This window comes from Lepus europaeus, chromosome 14, assembly GCF_033115175.1.
Source record: "Lepus europaeus isolate LE1 chromosome 14, mLepTim1.pri, whole genome shotgun sequence".
In the NCBI taxonomy this organism is placed as follows: Eukaryota; Metazoa; Chordata; class Mammalia; order Lagomorpha; family Leporidae; genus Lepus; species Lepus europaeus.
The window spans coordinates 47,485,583-47,505,064 of NC_084840.1; the positions used below are offsets into that span (position 1 = coordinate 47,485,583).

At 39.0% G+C, this 19,482-nt stretch overlaps 1 protein-coding gene across 1 annotated transcript in view; it reads right to left on the bottom strand.

Moving 5' to 3' along the window:
* Positions 1 to 19,482, bottom strand: part of DNAJC1 (DnaJ heat shock protein family (Hsp40) member C1) — a 174,988-nt gene that overhangs the window by 58,911 nt on the left and 96,595 nt on the right. Inside the window, exons 7-8 of the mRNA XM_062210570.1 lie at positions 19,048 to 19,138; positions 3,336 to 3,499 (exon numbers count right to left, since the gene is read on the bottom strand). Coding sequence (XP_062066554.1) covers positions 3,336 to 3,499; positions 19,048 to 19,138 — 255 coding nt within the window. The remainder of the gene's footprint in view (positions 1 to 3,335; positions 3,500 to 19,047; positions 19,139 to 19,482) is intronic.

Consider the following 19,482-nt stretch of genomic DNA (forward strand, 5'->3'; position numbering starts at 1 on the left):
TCCAGATTGCTCAATCTTGTTGCAAATGACTGGGTTTCATTGTTTTTGACTGCTGTATAGTATTCCATAGAGTACATGTCCCATAGTTTCTTTATCCAGTCTACTGTTGATGGGCATTTGGGTTGGTTCTAGGTCTTAGCTATTGTGAATTGAGCTGCAATAAACATTAATGTGCAGATGGCTTTTTTGTTTGCCAATTTAATTTCCTTTGGGTAAATTTCAAGGAGTGGGATGGCTGGGTTGAATGGTAGGGTTATATTCAGGTTTTTGAGGAATCTCCAGACTGACTTCCATAGTATTTTTTCACTTTGTGTTGCTATGTGAGGGCAAACTGTTGAAATCCTTATATATACTAAACTGATTTTCTGTATATAAAGAGAATTGAAAATGAATCTTGATGGGAATGGAAGGGGAGAGTGAGTGGAAAAGGGGAGGGTTGCGGGTGGGGAGGAAGTTGTGGGGGAGGAAGCCTTTGTAATCCATAAGCTATACTTTGGAAATTTATATTCATTAAAAAAAAAAAAAAGATCCTCTGGGATCCAACCAACTCAGCATTGGAAAATAAAAACTGTAGATTTTAATCAAAAAAGAAAGAAAGAAAGAAAGAAAGAAAGAAAGAAAGAAAGAAAGAAAGAAAGAAAGAAAGAAAGAAAGAAAGACAGGCTGCTAAATACAAGGTTATCATACAATATTCAATTGTATTTCTTTTAAAAATGTATTTGTTTATTTATTCCCATTTCATTAGAAAGGTACAGAGATAAAGACAAAGAAAGATCTTTCTCTGGGTCACTCTCCACATAACTTTAAGAGCTGAGCCAGGAATGAGAACTCAATCAGGTCTCCCACATGAGTGGCAGAGACTGAAGTAATTGTGCCATTACCTGCTGCTTTCCAGGGTGTGCACTAGCAGGAAACTAGAACTGGTTATCAAGAATGGAGCAGGGACTTGAACCCAGGCACTATGATATGGGATTCAGGTCTCCAAAGCAGCATCTTCACACTTTGCCCTCCCCACCCCCAGATCCCATTGTATTTTTATATGCTAAGTATAATTAGTGAAATTTAACAAACGATACTATTTACAATATCATCAAAAAATGTAAAATACCACCTAAGAAAAAAATGTGCAAAACGTACATGTGAAACTCCACAATATATTGCTACAACATCATTAAAAAGAAACTTAAAAATATCAAAATGAGGGGCCAGCATTGTGGTATAGCAGGTTGAGCTGGCAATGCTGGCATCCCATTATGGGCACCGGTTTGAGTCCCAACTGTTCCACGTCCAATCCAGCTCCCTGCTAATGCCCCAGGGAAGGCAGCAGAGGATGGCCCAAATCCTTGGTCCCTTGTACTAATACAAGAGACACAGATGAAGCCCCTGGCTTCCTGGCTCCTGGCTTTGGCTTGGTCCAGCACTGACCATCTGGGTAGTGAACCAGCAGGTGGAAGATCTCTCTATCTCTCCCTCTCCCTCTCTGTAACTCTGCCTTTCAAATAAATGAAATAAACCTTCAAAAAAAATCAAAATGAATAAATTTACTCATGAGTTATAGATTTCAATTCCTACAAAACTGATCTATGTATTCATTGTTATCCCAAATATCACAGCTGAAGAATCTGTGAAAAAATGGCAAGCTACTTGAAAAATTTACATGAAAACATGTAGATAGAAAATAAAATTGGAAAATTAGTATACCAGACACCTATTATAAAACCACAGTAATTAAGATTGTATATTGGGGCCGGCACAATGGGTTAACACCCTGGTCTGAAGCGCCAGCATCCTATATGGGCACTGGTTCGAGACCTGGCTGCTCCACTTCCGATCCAGCTCTCTGCTATGGCCTGGGAAAGCAGTGGAGGATGGCCCAAGTCCTTGGGCCTCTGCACCCACGTGGAAGACCCAGAGGAAGCTCCTGGCTCCTGGCTTCAGATTGGTGCAGCTCCGGCCGTGGCGGCCAACTGGGGAGTAAACTAGTAGATGAAAGACCTCTCTCTCTCTCTGCCTCTCCTCTCTCTGTGTGTCTTTCAAATAAATAAACAAATCTTTAAAAAAAAAAAAAAGATTCTATAGTATTGTCACAAGGATGGACAAGTAGATTAGTGGAATAAAGCAGAACACATGGAAACAAACATAAAGTTGATATACGTAGATTATGACAAAAATGGCATTAGTAGGAAGTTGTCTTTAAATTAATTGGCTTTGGGCCAACTGGTTCAAAAAACTTGGGGAAAAAAAGGATTAAACATGATCACTACTTAAAGATAAATACAAAAATAAATTCCATGGGATTGTTAATCTAAATGTTTGAGTAAAGCATTAAAGCTTCTAGAAGCTTTTAGAGATATCCTTGTAACTTTGAAGTAGGAAAGGTCTCTTAAAAAATAATGCCAAGTATGAGAAAAATTGATAATTAAAATTAGCAACTTCTGGGCATCAAAATACACCATTAACAATGAGAAGGCAAGCCAGAATGCAAGCACTTAGATGCAAAAGACTCATATCTGAAATATACAAACAACCCTTTACAAACCAGTATCTAAAAAGACAGGCAGGCAACTAATTTAAAAAGGACTTGGAGAAGAACTACACCAGGAAGGTAGCACTGTCCAGAAAACAGTTCTCATCAGAGAATATGTAAATTAAACCATAATTAGACATTATATAACTACCAGATAGTTAAAATATAGGAGACTTTGCCAAATGTTACCAAGAATGTACAATAATTGAAATTTTTATATCCTGCTGAAGTATAAATTGATACAAATATTTTTGTAAGCTATTTAGAAATATTAATTCATGATGAACAGTGATTCTGAAAGTGAACTCTAAAAGTAGAACTGTACATCTATTTGTATTTAAAATATGTATAACATTCTTACAGGAAAATTATTCATTATAGCAGAAAACTGGAGGTACCACTTTTCTCTAAAAAATAAATTATGCTGTATTTATGAATAAATTAATATACAGCAATGAAAATAAACTTATGCTACACAGACTCATGGATAAATCTTACAAAAATAATATTGAATAAAGGAAATCAGACACAAAGGAGTATATAGGAGGTGATTTCATTTATAAACTTGGGAAAGCAGAAAAACTACCTATGGTGTTAGAAGTCAGGATACTCATCTTTGCGGAGGAAAAGAAAAGTAGTGACCAGGAGGAAGCATGAAGGAGGCTTCAGGACATGGGCAAAATTCTAGTTCATGGTCTTAGTGACGGTTACCTTGGTTCACTTCATGATGATTCACTGAGCTTCACAATTATACTTTATGTATTTTCTGTACCTGCTTTAATTCAGACAAGTATTTAAAATTATTTACCTGTTTTTTCTGTGTTCTGTTCCTGTTTTCCAGCCAATCATCCATTTGTTCCTCAATTTCTTCTATAGAAGTTGCATGATCATAAGATTGAATATAGGTACTTTCTAAAGGTGTGTATACAGGAAATTCAGGTTTTGGCTTTTTAACTTTAACTTTCTTCTGTTCTAAAAAAATGTTTAAGAGAACCAAGTATTGAGATTTGTTAAGAATAAAAAGAATTTCTAATATTTAATTCATAGATTGTATTTTGAAAGAACATTTTTTTATCAAAACAGAATTGTTACAAAAGATAGTTTTAAGTTTTATTGTACAATTACATATTTTTAAATATGTTGCTAATATATTCATGACAAAACCAACATATCAATTTGTAACACTTTTGGTTTTCAAACTACTTTTCATCAAACATTTTATTTTGGCACATGAAAGGAACTTCAGTGTTTTAGTCCTATCTTTGTCATGTAATAGTAACATAAATTGGGCAAGTAATTTAACAGAACAAATTTTCACTTTTCCACCTGTAAAAACAAACTGGCTTTCATTGTTACACATTTATCTTTTTAGTATTTTACAAGGGCAAAATTTATCCTGGCAGCGTCAAAAATACTTACCAATAATCATGTACTGTATATGTTACAGATAACAATGCATTAAAGACCATGATCACATAGATTATATCACCTAGACATTATAGCTTAGCTTATATAAGTACATTCTATGATGTTAACACAATAATGAAACTCTTCTCGATGCATTTCTCAAATTCCCCATTGTTAAATGACACATGGCTACAGATGGCTATCAGTTGGACCCCATTAAGTCCCATTTTGATTAGAGACTCAACACTAAGAAGCAACTCCATTTTAAATCACTACAGCCAGCCTCATCTAGCCTTATAACCATATCCTTCTCCATTCTGTGTGTGTATGTGCTTGCATGTACTATAATGGTAATGTAACAAAAGCAGTGTGGTACTGGCTTAGGAATAGACAAATTCCTAGAAGAGAATAGAGAATTCAAAAATATTTCCAATCAGTGGGAAAAGGATTTAGTAAATGATGTTAACACAATTGAAAGCTCATTTAAAAGAAAAATGGACACGATCTCACACCATATACAAAAATAAATTACAGCTGGATAAAAGAGTTGATTTGAAAAGCCAAAAAAATAAAAATCTTGTGAAAAGAAATTTTAATAGGCACTATTTAAAGAAGAAAGCTTAAATAAGACTAAAATTTTAGATGCTACAAAAGACAAGAGACAGTAAACAAATCAAGAGACAAATAACAGATTTGGAAAAAGTATCTGTAGTTTACAGGACAAACAGAAGATTCATATAAATATTACATAAAGGAATCTTATAAACTGACAAGGGAATAAGCAACCCTATAGGAAAAATGAACAAAGGTGAAGAATAGGCATTCTATAGGTGCAGCATTGTGGCGCAGCAGGATCAACCACGACCTGTGACACCGACATCCCATATCCTAGCTGCTTTGCATCCAATCCATCTCCCTGCTAATGCACCTGGGGAAGCAGCAGACTATAGCCCAAGTATTTGGGTCCTTGCCACCACATGGGAGAGTTCAAGATTCTTGGCTTATCTTACTAGTTAACGTGATCAGCTTAAGTTCATAACTGATCATAAAGATAGGATTAAGTGTCAAAGGGATCACATAAATAAGTCCAAGTGTCTGCTAATAATAATTGATAGAATTATAAAGGAAAGAACGACCCAACATGGGAAGCAGGACACACAGCAGGCTCATAAAATGACAAATGCCCTAATAGCACTCTGGCCTCAGAATTAGCCCTCAAGGCATTTGGATCTAGCTAAAAAGCCCATGAGAGCATTTCAGGCATGGAAAACCAAGACACTGTGGCAAAAAACGACCTACGTGAAAGATCTCTGGAGTGAGATCCTGGTGGAAAGAAGGAGCCACCAAAAAAGGAGGTAACTTTCTCTGAAGGGAGGGGAGAATTTCCACTTTGATTATGGCCTTGTCTAAATAAGGTTGGAGTTTGTGGACTCAAGAGGCTTCCATAGCCTTGGAAGCTTATGACAAGAGCCTTGGTTGATCATGGACATCATAAATCAGAGTGTTAATTTTTTTTTTATTTTTTTAAAGATTTATTTATTTATTTATTTGAAAGTCAGAGTTAGAGAGAGGAGAGGCAGAGAGAGGTCGGTCTTCCATCCGATGGTTTACTCCCCAATTGGCCACGACAGTCGGCGCTGTGCTGATCCAAAGCCACAAGCCAGGAGCTTCCTCTGGGTCTCCCACGTGGGTGCAGGGGCCCAAGGACTTGGGCCATCTTCTATTACTTTCCCAGGCTATAGCAGAGAGCTGGACAGAAGTGGAGCAGCCAAGACTCGAACCGGTGCCCATATGGGATGCTGGCGCTTCAGGCCAGGGCATTAACCCAATGTGCCACAGCGCTGGCCCCGAATGTCCATCATTAAATCAACAACAGGGGGCTGGCACTGTGGTGTAGTGGGTAAAGGTGCCACTTGCAGTGCCAGCATCCCATATTGGTACCGATCTGAGTCCTGGCTGCTCTACTTCCAATCCAGCTCTTTGCTATGGCCTGGAAAGGCAGTGGAAGATGGCCCAGGTCCCCTGCACCCATGTGGGAGACCTGGAAGAAGCTCCTGGCCCCTGACTTCGGATTGGCGCAGCTCCGGTTGTTGCAGCCATCTGGGGAGTGAACCAGCGGATGGAAGACCTCTCTCTCTCTCTTCTTCTCTGTGTAACTCTGACTTTCAAATAAATACATACATAAATCTTAAAAAAAAAAAAAAACAAAACAAAACACAGGAGTCATTGTGCACTTGATCCCCACGTAGGACCTCTGTCCTTAATGTGTTGTACTATAAGAATGAATGGTAAAACTAGTCTTCAAACAGTACTTTATACTTCGTGTGTCTGTGTGGGTGCAAACTGTATAAATATTTACTTAGTATAGAGTTGATCTTCTGTATATAAAGATATTTAAAAATGAATCTTAATGAAGATTGGGATGGGAGAGGGAGTAGGAGGTGGGATGCTTTGGGGGTGGGAGGGTGGGTATGGGGGGAAGAACCACCACTATAATCCAAAAGTTGTACTTATGAAGTTCATATTTATTAAATAAAAAGCTTCCTATAAAAAAAATCAAACAAACAAACAAGATTCCTGGCTTTGGCCTGGCCCAGAACTGGATGTTCTGGCCATTTGGTAAACAAACCAGCAGATGGAAGATCAATCTCTCTAGCTCGCTCTCTCTCTCTCTGCACTGCACATAAATGAATCTTAAAAAAAAAAAAAAAAAGGAATTCCACAAATGAACAAATCCACATGGGAAACGATGGTCATAATCTCTAAAAATTAAAGAAATACATATTTGGAAATACAAACCAAAATATGATATAATTATAATGTGTGCAGATATTTAAAAAGCTATTAAATGTACTGTTGGTAGGGAAAGGGCTATTTCTAAACTGGGGTTCAAATGTGAATTATTTTATTATAGCAAATTACAAAAGTAGTTTAAAAAATCTGTTGAAATTAAAATCTTTTCCCAAGGAATTCCTCTAGAAATAAAAGCATCAGGATGTTAATTGTATGCGTATACATGTATGGGTAAGTGTATATTTGTGTGTCTATGACTATGTACTATTTGTTCATGGAGACATAAAACTACTAAAATGGTAAATGCTTATTAAAAGGAGAAACATCTGTGGGGCCAGCACTGTGGCATAGCAGGTAAAGCCGCCGCCTGCAGAGCTGGCATCCCATAAGGACGCTGGTTCGAGTCCTGGCTGTTCCACTTCCAATCTAGCTCTCTGCTATGACCTGGAAAAGTAGAAGATGGCCCAAGATCTTGGGCTCCTGCACCTAAGTGGGAGATCTGGAAGAAGCTCCGGATTCCTGGCTTCGGATCAGCTCAGCTCTGGCCATTTGGGCAGTGAACCACAGGATGGAAGACCTCCCTCCTTCCCTCCCTCCCTCTCTTCCTCTCTCCCTCTCTCCTCCCCGCTCTCTAACTCTGCCTCTCTGTAACTGTGCCTTTTAAATAAATAAATAAATCTTTTAAAAAATATTTATTTATTTATTAATTTGGACAGGCAGAGTGGACAGTGAGAGAGACAGAGAGAAAGGTCTTCCTTTTCCGTTGGTTCACTCCCCAATGGCCGCTGCGGCCGGCTCCCTGCGGCTGGCGCACCGCGCTGATCTGAAGCCAGGAGTCAGGTGCTTCTCCTGGTCTCCCACGTGGGTGCAGGGCCCAAGCACTTGGGCCATCCTCCACTGCACTCCCAGGCCACAGCAGAGAGCTGGACTGGAAGAGGAGCAACTGGGACAGAACCCGGTGCCCCGGCCAGGACTAGAACCTGGTGTGCCGGCGCTGCAGGCGGAGGATTAGCCTAGTGAGCCGTGGCACAGGCCATAAATCTTGTTTTTTAAGAAAAGGAGAAAAATCTATATCATTATTAATGATGCACTCATACTGAGGAGTTATTAAATCATTGTTGGGGGCCGGCAACATGGCTTGGTTAATCCTCCACCTACAGCGCCGGCATCCCATATGGGTGCTGGGTTCTAGTCCCAGTTGCTCCTCTTCCAGTCCAGCTCTCTGCTATGGCCCGGGAGAGCAGTGGAGGATGACCCAAGTGCTTGGGCCCCTGCACCCGTATGGGAGACCAGGAAGAAGCACCTGGCTCCTGGCTTCAGATTGACACAGCGCCAGCCGTGGCGGCCACTTGGGGAGTGAACCAGCGGAAGGAAACCTTTGTCTCTGTCTCTCTCTCTGTCTATAGCTCTACCTGTCAAATAAATTTTTAAAAAGTCATTATTGTTGACCCGTAGATTTCTGAGTTTGAGAAACAAAGCAATATTTTTTTAGTTTTTAGTTTTTTTGACAGGCAGAGCTAGACAGTGAGAGAGAGAGAGACAGAGAGAGAGTCACAGACAGTGAGAGAGAGACAGAGAGAAAGGTCTTCCTTCTATTGGTTCACTCCCCTAATGGCTGCTATGGCCAATGCGTTGTGCTGCTCCGAAGCCAGGAGCCAGGTGCTTCCTCCTGGTCTCCCATGCAGGTGCAAGGCCCAGGTACTTGGGCCATCCTCCACTATACTCCCAGGCCACAGCATAGAGCTGGACTGGAAGAGGAGCAACTGGGACAGAATCCAGCATCCCAACCAGGACTAGAAACCAGGGAGCTAGAAACCAGGGAGCTAGCGCCACAGGCGGAGGTTTAGCCAAGTGAGCCGCGGCGCCGGCCGACTAGATGCCTTTAAGCAAACATGTGTAAGTGACCTAGACTTCTTCACTCTCATGAAATCTCCACTTTTCAAGCCTAAATTAACCTACACATTTATGACAAACCCAAACACCATGAATTTTGGAGGTAATGAGAATGTTATGATTTATACTTTATTCAAGAAAAACAAATCTAAGGTTTTTAAAAAAGACTTTTATTTATTTGAAAGTCAGAGTGACAGAGACAGAGGGAAAGACAGAGAAAGTGCAAGATATTTCATGTACTAGTTCACTAGCCAAATGCTGCAATAGCTGGGGATGGACCAGACTGAAGCCAGGTGCCAGGATCTTTATTCAAGCCTCCCACATGAGTGGTAGGAACCCAACTATTTGGACCATCAGCCACTCCCTTAACAGTTACATCAGCTGGAAGCTGGAACAGAAGCATACAATAGCAGGACATGAACCAGACTCTTCAAAAGAGGAAGTGGCCATCAGAAAATTTTAAGTCAAAGAAAAAATACAGAATATTTTATGCCTCAACTAATTGAGTTACTATCACTAACGTGGGAGACCTGGATTGATTTCATGGCTCTCAGCCTTGGCTGTGGCCCACCCCAGCCATTGCAGGCATTTGGGGAGCTCTCTGTCTCTCTCTCCACCTCTTAAAAACAAGTAAAAAAATAAAAACAATAGTATGTCAATTTGAATAAGATCATCAAAAGAAGTCAACAAGGAGGAGAGAGAGATACTTGAATTATCTGAATAGGATTTTAAAGCAAGTATATAGTAATGGTTTGATAAGCAATAACGAACAATCTTAAAACAAAGAAGTTTAAAAGTCTCAGCATAGAGGCCGGGGCCATGGCTTACTAGGCCTCCACCTGGCAGCACTGGCACACTGGGTTCTAGTCCCGGTTGGGGCACCGGAGTCTGTCCCGGTTGCTCCTCTTGCAGTCCAGCTCTCTGCTGTGGCCCGGGAAGGCAGTGGAGGATGGCCCAAGTGCTTGGGCCCTGCACCTGCATGGGAGACCAGGAGGAAGCACGTGGCTCTTGGCTTCAGATCGGTGCAGTGCACTGGCCATAGTGGCCATTTGGGGGGTGAACCAATGGAAGGAAGACCTTTCTCTGTCTCTCTCTCACTGTCTAACTCTGCCTGTCCAAAAAAAAAAAAAAAAAAAGTCTCAGCATAGAAACACAAGACATACAGAAGTACCAGAACTGAAAAGTACCCTAACTAAAATTAAAACTTAATGGATGGGAACAACAACAGAATGGAGCAAACAGTGAAAAAAAAAAGTGAATTTGAAGATAGAAAACCAAAAGTTGTCAAAAAATCTAAAAAACAAAGAAAGACAAAATGAAACAAAGTAGAGTCATGGGGGCTCTAACAAGGCATCTAAAATTCATGATATTAAGGTTCCACAAAGAGAGAAACAGAGGGAGGGCTGAAAGATAATTCAAAGAAATAATGACTAAAGAATTACCAAAGTTGGCAAGATCTATAAACCTATAGATTAAAAAGTAAGACAAATCCAAGAAAATCCATGCTAAGACATGTCATAATCACACTTTTAAGAACCAAGAACAAAAGAAAAATATCTTGAGAACTGAGCTGACAGATCATCCCAACTGTAGTATACATGCTTCCAAATCAATCACTTCTGAAAATGGATCTACATCACCAAGTTATGTAGGCCAGAAGGAAGCAGCACAACACTGTTTCAAAAGCTGAAAGAACTGTCAGCCCAGAATTCTATACCCAGTGAAAATATCTTTCAGGAACAAAAATGAAAATGAGACATTCTCCACTGAAGAGAAACTAAGAGACTGTTCCCTGTCAGTGTATCCTATAATAATGGATAAAAGAAGTTCCTAAAAAGAAAACAACTCACAAAATATCTGGGAAGATCAAGAAACAGGGAAGAATAAGAAAGGTAAAGATAATAGATTTTCCTCTTCCTGAGTTTTCTACTTATGTTTGGCTGCTAAATCAAGCTTGTAGCATTCAATGTATATATATAAAATATTTAAGACAATTATATTATAAATGCTGGAGGTAAAGGGATGTAAAGGGAGATAAGGTCTCTATAAGTAACTTGAAATGATAAACTGCTGACATAATATATTGATATATTGCATCGAGTGATTTATATCACATAGTACCTATTATACCCACTTAAAATGCTATATGAAGAGCTATATTTTAGAAAACCCTGTAAAAAATCTAAGAACAATTCTAAAATATATTCAAGTAACTCACAGGAAAGTAGAAAAGAAGGAAACTGAAAAACAAAGAACAAGCAGAAAATAAAATGAAACAACAGACTTAAGCCCTAACATAGCAACAACTACATAAAAATACAAATAGTCTAAATACACTAGATAAAGAAAATCAGTAGAGAAGAAAAATCATGAATTATGTACATGCTATCTATAAGAAATTCATTCAAACTTAACAGTGTGAGTAGGCTGAAAGTAAAAGGACTAAGAAAGATAACGCCATACAAACATTAATCAAAGGAAAGCAGCAGTAGCCATGTGAATATCAGATTTCAGAAATTTGTAACAGAATGATGACAAGAGGACCCCCGAACATTTGCAAACTAAACAACATACTTTTTTTTTTTTTGGGACAGGCAGAGTGGACAGTGAGAGAGAGAGAGAGAGAGAGGAAAGTCTTCCTTTTGCCGTTGGTTCACTCCCCAATGGCCACCCAGGGCTGGCGCACTGCGGCCGGCGCACTGCGCTGATCCGAAGCCAGGAGCCAAGTGCTTCTCCTGGTCTCCCATGGGGTGCAGGGCCCAAGCACCTGGGCCATCCTCCACTGCACTCCCGGGCCATAGCAGAGAGCTGGCCTGGAAGAGGGGCAACTGGGACAGAATCTGGCACCCCGACCGGGACTAGAACCCGGTGTGCCGGAGCCGCAGGTGGATGATTAGCCTATTGAGCTGCGGCACCAGCCAACAACATACTTCTAAATAATCGATGTACCACAGTTGCAGTTTCAAGAGAAAAATACACTGGACTGAATCAAATGAAAATACAATATCAAAACATGGGAACAATCCTAAGAAGATATTTATAGCATTAAATGCTTACATTAGAAAAGAGAAATGCCTCTAATTAATAATCTGAGCTTCCACATCAAGAAACTAGAAAAACATGAAAACAAGCCCAAAGGAGGTACAATATAGAAACTAGAAGTAAAAGCAAAAATCCATGAAACTGAAAATAGAGAAAAATCAATGAAACAAAAAAAACTAGTTTTTGTAAGATGAATAAAATTGATAGACTTCTGTCAAACTGACAAAAATAAAGAGAAAATAAAAGATTAGCACTGAAAAAGGAGAAATTATTATAGGACATGCATATATCAAAAGAGTAAGAATCAAATATTGGTGGCTGGCACCGTGGCTCACTTGGCTAATCCTCTGCCTGCGGCGCTGTCACCCCGGGTTCTAGTCCCGGTTGGGGCGCCGGATTCTGTCCTGGTTGCTCCTCTTCCAGGCTAGCTCTCTGCTGTGGCCTGGGAGTGCAGTGGAGGATGGCCCAAGTGCTTGGGCCCTGCACCTGCATGGGAGACCAGGAGGAAGCACCTGGCTCCTGGCTTTGGATCGGCGCAGCGTGCCAGCCATAACAGCCATTTGGGGGGTGAACCAATGGAAAAGGAAGACCCTTCTCTCTGTTCCTCTCTCTCTCACTGTCTAACTCTGCCTGTCAAAAAAAAAAAAAAATCAAATATTGGCAACAACTCTAAAACCCAAGTTTGACAGATTAGTGAAAAGAACCAACTGCTCAAACACAATCATCCCAACTTGTATTCATGAAATAGATATTTGAAATTCCTATAGCTATACAAGAAATTTAACTTGTAATTTAAAAACTTCAAAAAAAAAAAAAAAAAAACAAAAACTATCCAGACTTAGTTTCACCAGAAAATCCTGCCAAACATTAAAAAAATTAACACCAAAGCTACACAATCTTATTTAGAAAACTGAAGAGAACACTTCCCAGTTTATTATTCAATGGTGGTACCCTGATACCAAAGTCATACAAAGACAGTATAAAAATAAAAAATTAAATTAATGCCAGGGTTGGAATGTTTGTATCCCCTCCAAAATTCATGTTGAAATAATCTCCAGAAGCACAGCTTGTAGTAACTAATAGGTCATGAGGGATCCTCCCTGTGAACGGGTTTAGGGACTTTATAAGAGGGTTCACTGCATTCAGTCCCTTTTTCTCTTCTACCTCTTTCCATTATGTAGGACATAGCATAAAAGCACCATTTTTTTTTTTTTTTTAAGATGCAGAGACTTTCTATCCATTGGCTCACTTGCCAAATGTCCAAAAAGGCTGGGGCTGGGCCAGGAAGACAGGAAGGAACCCAGCATTCTGTCTAGATCTCCCAGGCGTGTGGATGGAAACCAAGTACTTGCCACATTGGCAGGAAATTGGATAGACAGTAGAGGTGAAACTCAATTGCAGGCACTTGGGTATGGAATGCAGACATCACAAGCAGTGGCTTTACCTCCTGCGCCACCACGTCCGCCCCAAGACACCATCTTAGAAGAGGAAGCAGGGCCTTTAGCAGACACTAAACCTGCTGCCAGCTTGATTTTGGACTTCCTAGCCTCCATAACTATGAGAAACACATTTCTGCCCATTATAAATTACCCAGTTTCAAGCATTTTGTACAGCTCTATGAAAAAGACTAAGATGAGAACAGGTGCTGAGAAATGGGGGTGTTGCTATAATACCTGAAAATGTGGACTCAGATTTGGAATTGGGTAATGGTTAAGGACTGCAGCAGGTCTGAAGTGCCTCCTAGAGCATTAAGGGCAATGTTGGTAGTTTCAGAGGGAGAGTTGTGGAGGAAGCCTTTGTCTTCCTAGAGATTATCTAAGTGGTCCTGGTCAGAAGCTGGTAGAAATATAGTCATGTACCACATAACACTGTGTCAGTCAACAACAGACCATGCATTTGATAGTATTCCCATGAGATTATAGTGAGGCTGAAAAAGTCCGATTGTCTAGTGAATTCATAGCTGAAGAACATGTAAGCAAAAAGAAAACTGAAGGAGGAAAAGAATTCTCAAGAAAATTCACAGTGAAGGGTTTGGCAAAAGCTTCTGGATACCTCAACAAGTCCTTAAAAAGCTTGAAAACGCGGACTCCAATACTTAAAAATAACACAGAATAACAACCATAATGCATTGTCTGCTTACAAGCAAATCTACGATGAAAAAAAGAAACAGAACTAACACACCACCATGGCCACTTCTTTGAAAAGAGCGGCTTCTTCTCAAAGAGCCTCAGGTAGGTACTTCAGGAGGTATCCAGAAGAAGGCATTGCTATAGTAGGAAATGACAGCTCCACGCCTGAGACTGCCATTGAAGACCTTCTAGTGGGACAGGACGTGGAGGCGGAAGTCAGTGATAACTGATAATCATTAGCTAGTATAGGCCTAGGCTAAGGTGAGTGTTTGTGTCTTGGTTTTTTGACAAAAAGCTTCAAAAGTAAAAAATGAAATAAATTCTTAAAATAGAAAAAAGTTTATGAAATAAGGATATCAAGAAAGAAAATATTTTTATATAGTTGTACAATGTGTTTCAGGTAAAAGTATCATCACAAAAGAGTCAAAAAGTTTTAAAAAGCTGAGTTTAGTAAGTAAAAATGTAAGCTAAGGATACTTCATTTTTCAAGAAAAAGTTCTGAAAATAAATTTAGGTTTCTCAAGTCTATAGTGCCATACAGTGTTTTAGGCCTTCACATTCACTCACTACTCGCTCACTGACTCATAGCAATTTCACACCTGCTAGCTCCATTCATGGTAAGTACCTCATACAGGTATATTGATTATCTTTTGTGTCCTATTTTTACTGTACTTCCTCTGTGTCTAGATACACTCAGACACATAAACACCATTATTTAATGATTATCTACAGTACTCAGTACAACAACATGCTGTACAGGTTTGCAGAGTAGGAGCAGCAGGCTATACCATAAAGCCTATGTGTGTAGTAAGCTACTACATCTAACTGTCCATACACTTTATGAAGTTCTCCCAAGGACAAAGCTGTCCAATGATCCATTTCTCAGAACACATCCCTGCTGTTAAGCAACACATGACTGTAATGGAACTGAAAAGTTCTTATTGCCTGGTAGTGTCATGGCCATTCTAGCCACTGTAATGTTGTAGTGGAACACATCATTCATGTATTTGTGGTGATGCTGCTATAAACAAACGTACTGTGCTGCCAGTTATTCAAAGTACAGCACATACAATGAGGGACAGTACATAATGCGTGCTCACAAATGACTTATTGGTTTTTGTATTTACTAATATTTTTATTAAATGAATTTTTACTTAGTAAATATTTTCTTTTATTTATTAAATGATATTTTCATCATTATTTTAAAACATATTGCTCCTATTTATGTAGGAAAGTTTACTGTCAACAGTATGCTGCATTACATCATCAGCAGCCTCACACATCTCATGTTTACTCTGCCTCTTGACTGTATCAAGAGGTCACATTGAGTGACTCACCTACCACCACTAGGTGTATGTAAGTAAACTCTATGATGTTTGCACAGTGATGAGGTTGCCTAGTGATACATTTCTCAGAACATATCCGTATCATTAAGCAATACATAACTGCGTTCTGTCCCTCACCTGTCACTTAGGACTTCCTCCTACCAGGTGTCTCCTTGGCACCAATATTTAGGTCCATCACTGGGACACACATTGGAGACCACAAAACAAGAAACAAAACGTAACTAACATCTTGAAATACTATTTCTACAGATAAGTAATAAGTACTTGATGGTAGAGTTCTGATCATTTAATTTTGTTTTTATCATATAAGGTAGGAAGAAAATTTTTCTCTTTAAAATTGTGATCTTTGGGGGCTGATACTGTGGTGCAGTAGGCTACTCCTTTGCCTGCAGCACCAGCGTCCCATATGGGCACCAGCTTGTGTCCCAGCTGTTCCTCTTCAGATCCAGCTCTCTGCTATCGCCTGGGAAAGCAGGGGAAGATGGTCCAAGTCCTTGGGACCCTGCACCCACATGGGAGATCCAGAAGAACTCCTGGCTCCTGGCTTCAGACAGGCCCAGCTGTTGCAGCCATTTGGGCAGTGAGCCAGCGGATGGAAGATCTCTCTCTCTCTGTCTCTACCTAACTCTACCTCTCAAATAAATAAAATCTTTAATAAATAATCCTTATAAACAATTTAATTTTGAAGTCAAACTTTTTTCCCATACATAACATAGCCTGTTTCATTACAAGTTCTTTGAATCCGCCTCTCTTAAATAAAACTCATAAAACTAGAGAATGTATACAAATATCACTAACAATAAAAAGCCATATTCTCAGATATATAAATGCTCAACTTATTTAAATTTAAACCATAAAACTGATTAAACATTTATAATAAATAAGTGCCTCAAATTTCCCAAATAGGTATTAACAAATTTTTTGCATAAAGACTTCCCAGAAGGGTATTTATTTTAAAAAAATGACTCATTTCATACATTTTCCTCCTCCACACCCTACTCAAAAGTGGTCCTAGTGTAGCCCTCTGAGAATCTGCATCATCTAAGATGTAAAGCAGATAGAAGGGCAGATTAGCAATTAGGTCATGAAAAACAGGCAGCACAAAATAGCTATGGCTAATCTACATGAGGTGCATTTACTCAATTAAGTAGACGGAAATGTTATTATGAACTCAGTATTCCAATGATGGTCTGTAAAATTAAGAAGGATAGGGGCAAATGAAATGCTCGCTGGGGGATTTTGGAGCTTTATGTATTAATTTTAAAGTATACAATGTAAAACACTGTAATGAAGTTAACAAAATTAATTAAAAGATTCTTTGCATGTAACCATTGGAGACGACATTAAAAAATACATGATAGTTTCCAACATTTTAACAGTGAATGTGACTGTTTTATAACATTCTTAATATTGACACCTTTTCTAAATACACCATTGACATAAAAATATGAGAGATGATTTTATGACTCAGTCTATTAAGTACTGTTTTAATATGCTTTCTGGTATTTACTAATCCCATTCTGAGTTCAGTAACTGATCCCCAGGCTGGTCCCCAGAAATTGATTTATTTTTAAATTTGTGTTTCTTTATAGTCTTTTTTTTATTAGATAATAGCAAATTAGGGGGCAGGTGTTGTGGCATAGAAGTTAAAGCCACCACCACATGTGACACTGACATCCCATACAGGTGCCAGTTCGTGTCCCAGCTGCTCAACTTCTGAACCAACTCCCTCCTAATGGCCTGGGAAAAGCAGAAGATAGTTCAGGTGTTTGGACCCTTGCCACCTACATGGGAGACCTGGATGAAACTCTTGACTCCTGGCTTCAATCTGGCTCAGTCTTGGCCATTGAGGCCACCTGGGGGGTGAACCAGCAATGGAAGATCCCCCCTACCCCACTTCCACCAGTAACTCTGACTTTGAAATAAATAAATACATCTTTTAAGAAAGCAGCAAATTAAGAAGAGAGGATTATTAAATCTGTTTCAGAATTGTTATCAAACTCTCAGGCAGAACAAAAACTTTAAATAATTTTGAGAGAGTGATCACAAGCTTCAATAGAAGTTTTTGCACTGTGATAAATACTTTATGTTTAACCCCCATTTTCAAAAGGGTAGAACACAGTCTTAATCCACTATTGGGGCATTCTAAGAAATATATCAAAATCATAAAAATTAAGCAAATTATTTTAAACATTACATAAAAATGATAAGCTGTGTCTATGAGAACAATGAAATGTATTCATGTTGCCACCACAGGTAAATTTTAGGTTTATTTTTCTCATTACATATAAATGTGATTTTTCATTTCTTTTGGCTCATCTGAAAATGCTTAAAAATATTTATGTATCAGTTTTACTTAAAAATAAGACATAGTGGGGCAGTTACTTGCCTAGCAGTTAAGATGCACATGTCTTACATGGGAGTGCCTGGGTTAAATTCACAGCTCCAACTTTGACTTCAGCTTCCTGCTAACACACACCTGGCAAGGCAGCAGGAATGCTCAATTATTTGAGCTCCAGTCACCCATGTGGGATACCTGGATTACATTTCTGCATCCTGACTTCGGCCCTGGCCCAGCTCTAGCAACTGCCAAAATCTGGGGAATGAATCAGCAGATGGAAGCTCTTTCTCTCTACTTCTCAAATTAAAATACACACACACACACACACACAATTAAATAAAAACTACATTTAGAGTTTAATTTGCCCACTTTTTTTCAAACACATAATCCCTATTCTAGAGCTCCCCAGACATATGGAGGGGTTGTGATAGACAGAAAAACAGCCTCCTAAATATGGGGACCTCATTGTAACCCCTAGGACCTGGACATGTGGTACTAAACAAAACAGATAGTCTCTACCCTCAAGGACCCTACATTCTATTTGGAGGAACCAGATGGCAAATAAACTAAATAAATAAATCGTAGGTGGCATTAAATGCTCTGAATAAAAATAAAGCAATGTAAAAAGAGTGTATATAGGCCGGCACCACGGCTCACTTGGCTAATCCTCCACCTGCAGCGCCAGTACTCCGGGTTCTAGTCCCGGTCAGGGCACTGGATTCTGTCCCAGTTGCTCCTCTTCCAGTCCAGCTCTCTGCAGTGGCCCAGGAAGGCAGTGGAGGATGGCCCAGGTCCTTGGGCCCTGCACCTGCATGGGAGACCAGGAGGAAACACCTGGCTCCTGGCTTCAGATTGGCACAGTGCGTAGGCTGTAGCGGCCATTTGGGGGGTGAACCAATAGAAGAAAGACCTTTCTCTCTGTCTCTCTCTCACTGTCTAACTTTGCCTGTCAAAAAAAAGAGTGTGTGTGTGTGTATATATATATATATATATATATATATAGGAAAGATGTAGAATAAAAATAAGACAAAAGGATGAGGGTTAGAAAAATGTCTTCATTAATACTGTGTTCAACTTTTCTTAAAATCAACCAGGGCTTATTGTTAAACAGAAGGTTTCTTTGCAACAATTTATTCAAGTTTATTCAATTATATAACAATAACACAAACGAAACGAAATTTTCAAAACAAAAATCATTTTCAGGCTTCTGACTTACTATAGTACCATTATAATAGAAAGCAAGTTGGCTAACTGGCTAATCTCAGTCAATAAATATCAATCATAGTTACACTACTGGAGTATTTTAAGATTTTGTAGATTTTGGATGCCCTGAGACCTGAGTGGTTATAGGACTTCATGTAAAACTTTATGCCTCTTTCAATATTAGACTTTATGTGGTTCAATGATGTAACAAATCATTTTCCAGGTATAATTCAATAAGCACAGTAACTATCAGGAAGTAGCCAAGAAAGCACAGAAAATGTGATTATTGCTGAATTTAAGGGAAATCCACATTTTAAAAATTTTATATGATATAGTTAACATAGTAAGACAGTGTTATAAACTCACTTTGAAGTATTTCAAGTTCAGTTTTAGTCAGTGCATCTTCCTTTTCTTTCAATCTCGTTTCTTTATATTTAGCATAAAACTGCCCAGCATCCTTAAAAAAGAAGTTATAAGTAAATTAACATAAAAGTCAGCTTGCATTGATAGAATTTTCCATTCAACTTCATTTTAAAGCAGTATATTTAATTTATAATTAGCCTTTTTATGTTTTCAAATTTTATGATGAACAAAAGAAACTGAATAAACAATTCTTGATTATTTTTCTCTCTTGGCTAAGGCTAGAAACTTACAGGAGTATAAATGTAAGGAAGTTCTTATCTCTCAGAAATGGAAAGGGGGCATCCTCTTCCTGTTTTCTTCTATGACATTATACCTTCTGAATATTATACTAGATCTTGGACAGAGCCAAGGAAAATTCACTGCTGAACCAAATTATTT